We start from the raw sequence: 9531 nt of genomic DNA, 5'->3' as shown, positions 1-9531 counted from the left end.
TCAACGTCTCTCTCCACATTTACTAAACCCTCTTTTACTATAGAATCTTTCACTCACTAGCTAGGGACTTTAATATTATACATATAGGTATATATATATTATTTTTCTTTCTTTCTTTGTTCATTTTTTTAGCTCGGGAGATATTTGCTGTAATTTGGTGCATGCGAATTTCAATTTTAACATAATATTATTCAAATTAAAAAATGAGATCACTTTACTATTTGATTTGACTTATGACAAATATGATTTTTTTTATGTCAAAAAACATTAATTTTTAATTTAATATTTGCGCAGTAAGATCATCTCACAAAACATTTTTTTAGCTACTGTTCAAATTTTTTTTTAATAAATTTTTTTTTTTTAGGAGTACTATTAAACTTTTCAATCAGCTTTAAATGCCATTAATATTTACTTCAAGGCAAATCCATTAAAACTATTTCCACCATGCATGAGTACTACTTACTCCTCCTATCTCCCCCATTCTTTCTTATCTTTACTGTAGCTTGTGTTGTGTCTCTCTGTCAATCTCATGTGCTTCATCTCATCTCTTGCTCAAACGCCTTCATTCACCACTAAATTCCTTTTATCTATTTCACTCTCTCACTTCAATCATTTTTTTTTCAATTTTTTTCACATCTCTCTTTCTCTCTCACGCAGAAGAAACACACACCGTATAGCAGTAGATGGACTATTTAGTATAAGAGGAGTCATTTACACTCCACTCTTGCATGCTCTGTAGTATGCCAAGAAATGGGCTTCCAAGTTTCTCTTTGTTTGATTTTGCTTTGCTGGTTACTTCTGGTTCTGAGTTTCAGAGTTGATGGCATTGATTCTGAGCTACTTTCTGTGAAATTATTGAGCGCCCCTCGTGAGTTCTCTAATAGAAACTCAGCCACGTTTGCTTTTGAAGTTCTGGTGGGTGGCAACGGCGGAATTTGCACTGATTGTTCCACAAATTGCAAGGTTGGTTCCCCTAGTTCTTAAAATATGCTGTCTTTGTGGGTTTTTTGAGATGGGATTTTGGTCTGATTTTGTGCGAATGGTAAAAATTGGAGAAAATTTCAAGATTTTAGTTTGGAGTGGCTTAATCTTCTTGAAGAAGTTTGACTCTTTAATACGGTTCAATGCATGTACCTGTAAAAATGAAGTGTTGGTATTTATACTGTGTCTTGTATTTTAATTCACTTGTCAAGTTGTGATTTTAGTTTATTGAAACATCAAAAAACTGTTAATGGACGGATAGGAATTCAATAGGAACTAAAAAGAAATAAAGAAATTTCAAGTTTTCATTTGAGACCACTATTGGATCTGATTTTTTTATTTTTTTTTTGGGTATAATAATATGTGCCTTACTTTTTCCCCTGAGTTTTGTAGATTAATTTATACAAACATTACAAATGCAGCTGGATGACAGCACATTTTCGGCTTGTGAAGGTGGAAATATTTCCTATACAAGTGTACTAGATGGAAATCACACATTTGAGGTGTGCACCAATGGGTTGTCTGGAGTTGCTTGTGCCGGCTATAACTGGACTGTTGGTTGAGCATCATCCTATGTTTCTTCACACACCACCTTCCAAATTATATGACATCAAGAATAGTTATTCACCTAAAGTCTAGAAATTTATGTGATTCAAATGTCTTTCATATGCATGCATGAGAAAAAAATTATGTCCCATTCCATATTTGCAATGTTTGCTGCTAGCTAGTTTTAAATAGCTTGCTTCTTATCGCATTGTTGGTGTCAAAAATTTAATCGGGAATCATGAACTGTACATTTTAGTTCAATGTAATATGAATGGTGAATCATGAGCTTATAGCCTTTGAGGATATATCGCAATGTATTATGAATTCTCAATTTTTCTTATCCTTTTTAAGGATAACACCCCATGACAAGTGTTCTTATCAATCCCAATATCCCATGTGACAACATTGTTTATTCAACAATACCTTCACGCAGATAAGGTTTCTACACACCAAAATGCAGGGTATTCTGAAATATGTATAATAATAGGCAGTGGTGTTTCTAGCTGGGGAGACCAATCAGTCCCTTAACGTGCAAAAAAAATTAAAACTTCACCCTGATTTTTTTACATTTCTCTCCCCCTCGATTGCCTGGATCCACCCAATGATGTTGGGACAATTTTTTTCGCGCAAGTTTAGTTTTTCTAGTCAAATAATATTTCCATACTTCAGCCTGATTCAGTTTGCACTATTCTTGCAGACACTATAAACCCAACAGCATATATTACTACTCCAACGCCCTTTACTAGTGCTTCTCATGTCTTAGTGAACATATCTTTCAGTGAACCGTGTGGTGGTGGAGGTGGTTTCAGATGTTCTTCTGTAAAAGCCTGCAACGTGAGTAGGTGGTCAGCTGAAACTCGATCGAGACTCAACAATGCTCTGTTTATTTCTAATGGTTTAAATGGAAATCATAATTTCGAGTATGCTCTTGCTGACTAACTTCTTTCTTGACAGCTTCTGGTTTATGGTGCGGGTGAGGTCGTACCAAGTACATTTGATGTTGTTCAGCCACATTTGAAATATTCTCTTGTTGTCCGTTTGTCTCAAAGAATTCAATATGGACGTGTGATCTTTGTAATGGATAGAAGTTTCTGTACAGACTCTGCAGGAAACATATTTGCAAGGAGTAAAAATTCGAGTTATTTCATACACATTGGTGAGTCCAATTTCTGCATATTTTAAAAAAAAAATGAAATTGTAGCCTGATTTCCATATTTAGTTGAATGCTCACTGAGCGATATACTGTTTGTGGATTTATGTAGATAGAAGAAGCATTAATGTGAACCTGAAGACTCATATACCCGAAAGACAACTTCCAATTGAAAGTGAAACTAGAACTGTACTGGCAACTAATAAAAATAGGAACTTAAAGGTGTACTTATATTTCACGGAACCAGTCCTCAACACATCCGCTGAAATTCTAAACTCCATCACCGCAAGTGAAGGATCATTTGTGCCCGTCAGTGGGGATACCTTTGGAAATCGAAGATTTGGCTATCAGGTGGGTGATGAACACAACAACACTTCCTAATTGAATTTACTAGTTTCTAGTGTGGTTACAAGCATAACAGATATGTTATTGTTACAATATTTGTGTTTCTTACCTTTTCTTTTCTTTATCAATTTGCCAGCTAACGGATGTAGCTGAGATGGCCATTGTTACTGTGAGCGTGCAAACAAACTTGGTGATCAGCCGACAAGGGACATCTATTACTCCTGTACCTCCCATCACTTTTCTCTATGGTAGGTGACATTACTTTTGAACTCGTACTCTATACCAATACTTGGTTTTAGAAAAATTGGGAAATTTTTGCCTTAGTTTTGAATTTTTGATGTTTTTAGATTCTCAAAGGCCTACTGTGAGGTTGAGCACAACAAGCAAAATGCGAACAAAAGAAACGAGTATTCCGATTGTGATCAAATTCGTAAAGCCCGTGTTTGGCTTTAACTCGTCTTTTATTAGCATCTCTGGGGGTCATTTGCTCAGGTAAGCTGCTTCATAAATTGATTGCAGCTCCTGGAATAAATTTCATCTTGTCATCTGTTTGGTTTTGTATTATTCAGCTTCCAGGAGATGAGTAAGAGCATATATGCTGCACATGTACAAGCACTCGCTGATTCTATATCAGTCTATATTCCCGAAAACATAACCACGGATGTCTCTGGAAATAAAAATAGAGCATCCAACACTCTACTAATCAGGCACTGTAAGGATTCTATCTTTAAATTCTTGGAAATTATCGATTCGTTGTGAAAATAACTTTGAGGGAGTTTTTTATATTTTGATCCGCACTGTTTTGTTTTTTGTTTATGCAGATTCTGTACCGGTGGAATCTTTTATTCTTTCAACCTTTGTCACTACTGCCTTTGGTGTGACATGTTTGATTGCAGGGTTTCTCACTGTTTCAACAGCAACACTCCTATCAGCTGGAGCATTCTCCAGGCCAAGTTCTATCTTATCCTCCGACCCTGCAAGAAATATTTTTGTAATTTCCCTTCTCGTTCTATAGTCTTATGGATTGAAGAAGTATAACTTAACATTGATTGAATTTTGATGATTTTAAGATATGAAGAAATTTGGATTTGACACTGCCAATATACTCTATGTTATTGCATGGAAATTATCACTTTTTGACAAAATTTCATGAGCACTTGAACATAATCCATACTTGTTTATCTGAAATTTTTCTTGAATAGTTTCCGTAGTTAATATTCGTTGTTAGGAGTCTCTATAATCTACTGATCAACAAGAGGGCATGACATAAAAAAACATAAAACTATTTACATTTTATGAATTCTGAGTGACTTCCAACTTTATGCAGAGAATCGCTTACCACATTCAGGTGTTTGCTCTTTCTAAATGGCTGGCAGTTACTTTACCTGTAGAATATTATGAATTTGCAAGAGGCCTGCAGTGGAGTATCCCGTACTTGGAGCTCCCATGGGAGAGAGAAAATGTCCCTCCGATGCTGGTGGGATCGAGTTCTTCTAGTAGCCGACTAATACATAGTTCTGAAATCGGTGATGCAGGAGTTTTGAAGGGTGTTCAACCAAATGTTGGTAGTCTGAATTCAGCAGCCAAAGTTTATGGATTGCCACTGACCCCTATGGAATACAGATCCTATTTTGAGGTCATACATCCTTGCTTTTTACTTGGTTTTTATGTAGTACTTATACAACAGCATTTGTGTGTTCATGTGTACATTTCTCCCACTCAAGACAGGATCTAAGTTGGGTCGAGCGAACTTATGAACAAGTTGATTTGACTAGAGAGACACAAGCTTTCTAAAGATCAAACAATCTATTCAAGCTCAACTATGGTCGTTTGAACGCTCATCAGATGACCTACGAACTTATTTTTTAGTTTTTATATTTTGATGATGCATAGAAAAAATATTTTTCTTATAATAATTAGTATAATATAATGTGCTATTATTCATTTTATAGATATTGTTCATGAATTAGCCTGAGCTTGCAAGGCAAACTAATTGTCTGTCCTTGCAAACATAGTTGTGAAACAAAACTAATGAACGAAAGAAGCCAATTAGTCAGCTCACGAGCTCGACTTTGAGCTTTTCTATTTTTGTTCAATAAGTTTGAACTCAAGTTAAATTTTTTTGTGTCATGCTGTGGTTGGAATCCTTGAAATTTCACAAGCTAAAATTCATTACATCTCTACACACATTTATGTGAGGCTAACATAGTGCATCTTACTGCTCAAATGGCTGTTTGCCGCTTTGTCCAGCATAGAATTATTCTTCCTATTCCGACCTTATTATTGACTTGTGTATTTTGCGATTCTCAGAGCCATAATATTGTGCCACAAGCTGAATATATTTTAGATCCAAGAAATTCTCATGGGTAAGTATTTCAAATAACTTTTTATGCTCATCTATTCGATCTTATTTTGGTGCATTCAACTTTTACAAAATAAAACTTCAATCTATACTTGTCTGTTAAACAACTAAAGTCCAAAATCTTTGTATAGATGCATTTCGTAAAATGATTTTATAAACGGTTTGTTTGTATTTACCATTTAGTTTATTAGTTATGTGGCAGTCACTTTTTTTTAACTGATCAAACTGTTATTTTCTAGGTGGAGAGATTTCAGTAGAAGCATGTTTTGGTTATCCATAATTGGTGGCACCTTGGTTCTGGTCCATGCTGTATTCCTTTTTATCCTTAAATTCAAGAAGAAAAACAACGAAAAACGGAGCTTTGGAGCTCTTATTTTTCCAAGATTCGAGATATTTCTGCTAATTCTTGCGCTACCATGCTTCTGTGAAGCTTCAGCTGCTTTGCTACGAGGTACTTCAAGTTTACTTTCTCTGCCAAAATATGTGTTCGTTCTGAACTAATTTTGCTTTTGATATATTTTTTCGGGTTAAGAAAGTACGTTTTATTCAACGTGCAAGGTGGGACATCTTCTGGAATGGCCATCGGCTTTCTGATGCTGAGTATAGTTGCTTTTATCATGTTATCATTGTTTTTGTTTCTCTCCTGCGGAATCACGATAGGGAAGCTGCTTCAGTACAAGGAAGTACACCATGAGGGACAAATATTTCGATGGTATAAAGAATTTATTCGAGTCATACTAGGCCCTGGTAAAAGAAGCCAATGGACGTGGAAGAACCGCCCTGTTTCAACTAATCTTACTATTTTTGGTCCTCTATTCGAGGATCTTAGAGGCCCTCCAAAGTACATGCTGTCTCAGATTTCTGTTGGTCCTCGGACTAAACGGGATGATAGAATAATCGCTTCTGATGACGAAACAGAAGATGCAGAAGCACCCATAATTCAAAAATTGTTTGGAATTCTGAGAATTTACTACACATTTCTTGAATGTTCAAAACGTGTGGCACTCGGAATCGTGGCTGGTGCTTATGTACAGAATTTATCCTCTAAAACTCCGACGATCATATTACTTTGTATGACCTCATTTCAACTGTTCTTCATGGTTCTTAAGAAGCCGTTCATTAAGAAAAGGGTCCAACTGGTTGAGATTGTCTCATTGTCAGGTGAGGTCGCCATTTTCGCAATCTGTTATGTTTTCTTGGAACAACAGTTTTCCCCCGAAAGCGAGAGGAAAATCGGGATTTCGATGCTGCTGATTTTTTTGTTAGTTTTTCTAGTCCAAATGATCAATGAATGGCATGCACTATACCGACAGATAAAGCGGCTGGATCCCATGAACTACTTTTTTTTACGAGGCTTGGAAAATGCTTTGATTGGATTCCTCTTGTTTTGCTGTCCCCATGGTTTGGTCAAGGATCTCGACCGAAAGTTCCCTTTAAACAACACTAATGAAACGGCAGAAACTACTTCATCTGTGAGTAGGATTAGGAGCTTGGGGAGCGCGGCCTCGGGAGACAAGTCGTGGTTGAAGCAAATACAAGAACTAGCAAGATCAAGCTTCAGTAGAGATGGAGCCAGGACCATCCCAGATGATCCCACCACGAGTAAATCTACCAAGATGAGCGGATTTTGGAGGCCTAGGACGAGCGGAAGCTCGACTGCTTCTACATCTGCTGACGTTGGTACAAAACAGAGGGGATTGCACAAAGAGTTGGAAGAAATTTTTTCATCCAAATGAGACAATATAATTAGATATTGATATCCCTTTCGAAGTTTTGGTGATCCTTTCTTATGAGCTTCAGAATTCTATAGCTAAGGGGGGAACTGTGCAGCATTATTTAATGATGATTCTTACGGCCAAATGTTTAAGAATTTGAGGATCACAGTAGAATGAGACTTTACAGGCAGCAAATGCAACTACATCTACACAGGGTTGATTCTAGCAAAGAGAGATTATTTTTTTTAAAAAAAATGTAAAATTTGCTATGTTCAAATGTATTTTGCATTTTGCAGTAGGTCTCGAGACAACTATTGCAGTCAAAAGACAGCTGATTTAGAGTAGTTGTAAGGTTATCTCCAACCCAAAACTTTATTTTAAAGCAGATTTATTTTAAAATAGCGCAATTTTTGCACCAAATATAACATTCATCTTCAAATCATCTTCTTCAAATCTTACTCTAAAAAGAATATTTTTGAAATATTTTTTTTACTTTACTTTTTTATATTACTTTTAATTATTTATAAACATATATATTTATAAGAGTTTTTTTATGCCCAATACTATATGCCCACTTCATATCCACCATGTGCAATAGATGAGTTGACCGGTACAATAGATGAGTTGACTTGTACATGGTGGGCATGAAGTGGGCATATAGTGTTGGGCATCATAAAAGAACTCATATTTATAAATTGCATTAATTAATTATATTACATTTAATTTTTATTATATTAATATTTTAATATTAATAATTACAATAATATTACTAAAATGATTAATATATTAATTTTGTATTATTATAATAATATATTATAAGAAATTAAACATAAATTGTTTCAAATGATGAAATAAAATAAAAGTACATGATATAAATTAAAACAACACAATTCACTTCAATCATATAATTTGTATTAATTATTTGCATCTAATTATTTTAAAAATTATTAATTTTTTTAAGTATTATAACACAAACTAATTATTTATTATAACACAAACTAATTATTTTTTAAATAATACCTTAATTACAATTCATTATTAATATTTAAAATTTAGAGTTAAATTATTGTTTTTATTTTTATTAATTTAATTATTTTTGCATTATATAAATAATAAAAAAACAATAAAAAATTAAAAAAAATAAATACCCCTTGCGTCAAATTTGACGCAGAAAAGAAAACCCATGGACGCTACTTCAAAGTAGCGTCTTTGGGTTGGAGAATGAACCCTGCGTCAGAATAGTTTTCGGTTGGGAGATGCCTTGATATACTCTTTCTTTCTTTTTTCTTTTTTTTTTTAATGATAAAACTTTTGCTCTTTTATTCGATTAATCTTAGGTTGCGGGGCGCTTGGGTGGAAGGATTATCCCTAAACATTTATCTTTCCAAATATGTATATAAGGAAGTGCTTACAATAAAAAAACAAATGATGGTTAGATTTTGGTTTAAAAAATAATCATTCTTGTATGTTACTTGAAAGGAATATTAATTTCTTGACGATATTTTATAAGCGTGAAAAGATTTGATTAAGAGATTTGGCTTTTTAGACAAGATTAATAAAAAACACGTGCGTCGCACGTGAATACACATAATCTATTTAAAATTTGTGGGTCATATTACTTAGAGTTATAATATTTTTTTTTAGAATTTATTTTCTGAAATTAAAATCCAACATATATCATAATATTATAGTTTGAAAAAATGAGTTAATATTTCCTACAAAATATAAACATTACCTAAATTATGAAATTTAGTCATAATAATATGTATGACGATGTTCTCTATCCATATATTTTTTTAAACACATATTTTATAGTTATAAATCTGGATTAAACTTTTGAAGTTTGGAATGCAAAAATCATGTGCATTTTTTTAAACTACTAAAAAATTTTAAAATTTATTTTTATTATTAATTATGTATCTCAGATTTGCTCATAATTTTGTCTGAATAATTTTAGCAATTAAAAAAAACTATACACGTTAATTTTAAGACCGATTATTATTTCATTATCAGTTATAGACTTCATAAATTGCATATCATGAATAAATTTCTTGAAAACAAATTAAATGAAACTGTCATGTCAAGTAACGATGGTGGTCGATGAAAAAATAAATAAATACCATTTTTTAAGCTTAGAAGCCTAATTATAGCACAAATTTATGGCTTTGACCCACCTTCTTCAAGAAATTATTAGAAGCCAATTCTTTCAAGTAAAAAACGTTCATGATAACCACAAAAATAAATATGAATTGGATGTCGAGAAAAGAATAATTATGAGAGAAAGAAATATTGTAAATGATATATAAGGATGAAATATATTCTGATGATTAGATAAAAATCCTATCATATCTTTATTTATATTTTAGAGATATATCATAATATTGCATGGATGTGCATAATTTTAGTTGTATTATACATTACAATTCTACGTG

At 33.3% G+C, this 9531-nt stretch overlaps 1 protein-coding gene across 4 annotated transcripts; it reads left to right on the top strand.

Annotated features, from left to right (window-relative positions):
* The first annotated feature begins 482 nt into the window (after positions 1 to 482).
* LOC140881271 (uncharacterized) lies at positions 483 to 7491 on the top strand. Of its 4 annotated transcripts, XM_073286451.1 has the most exons (13): positions 483 to 963; positions 1404 to 1539; positions 2225 to 2361; positions 2482 to 2683; positions 2790 to 3028; positions 3159 to 3270; positions 3370 to 3514; positions 3592 to 3734; positions 3844 to 4013; positions 4350 to 4658; positions 5333 to 5388; positions 5624 to 5835; positions 5943 to 7491. In XM_073286451.1, the coding sequence occupies exons 1-13, from the start codon at positions 751 to 753 to the stop codon at positions 7118 to 7120; spliced, it is 3252 nt and encodes a 1083-aa protein (XP_073142552.1). In that variant the 5' UTR covers positions 483 to 750; the 3' UTR covers positions 7121 to 7491. The 4 variants fall into 4 exon arrangements, with proteins under 4 accessions (XP_073142552.1, XP_073142553.1, XP_073142555.1 ...); XM_073286452.1 differs by lacking the exon at positions 483 to 963 and having other exon boundaries at positions 1404 to 1484; XM_073286454.1 differs by lacking the exon at positions 483 to 963 and having other exon boundaries at positions 1404 to 1484; positions 2225 to 2365.
* The last annotated feature ends 2040 nt before the right edge of the window (positions 7492 to 9531 follow it).

Source organism: Henckelia pumila, chromosome 2 (assembly GCF_033568475.1).
Source record: "Henckelia pumila isolate YLH828 chromosome 2, ASM3356847v2, whole genome shotgun sequence".
In the NCBI taxonomy this organism is placed as follows: Eukaryota; Viridiplantae; Streptophyta; class Magnoliopsida; order Lamiales; family Gesneriaceae; genus Henckelia; species Henckelia pumila.
The sequence above is the reverse complement of the archived record's forward strand: the minus strand, read 5'-3'. Positions and strand labels throughout refer to the sequence as shown.

What these genes read in the sequence shown, in the direction of transcription:
- LOC140881271 (XM_073286451.1), top strand. Translation starts at nt 751, where the DNA reads ATGGGCTTCCAAGTTTCTCTTTGTTTGATTTTGCTTTGCTGGTTACTT. An exon ending in CACTCTACTAATCAGGCACT is followed by an intron (nt 3,735 to 3,843) that starts GTAAGGATTCTA and finishes TTGTTTATGCAG; the next exon opens with ATTCTGTACCGGTGGAATCT. An exon ending in GATCCAAGAAATTCTCATGG is followed by an intron (nt 5,389 to 5,623) that starts GTAAGTATTTCA and finishes GTTATTTTCTAG; the next exon opens with GTGGAGAGATTTCAGTAGAA.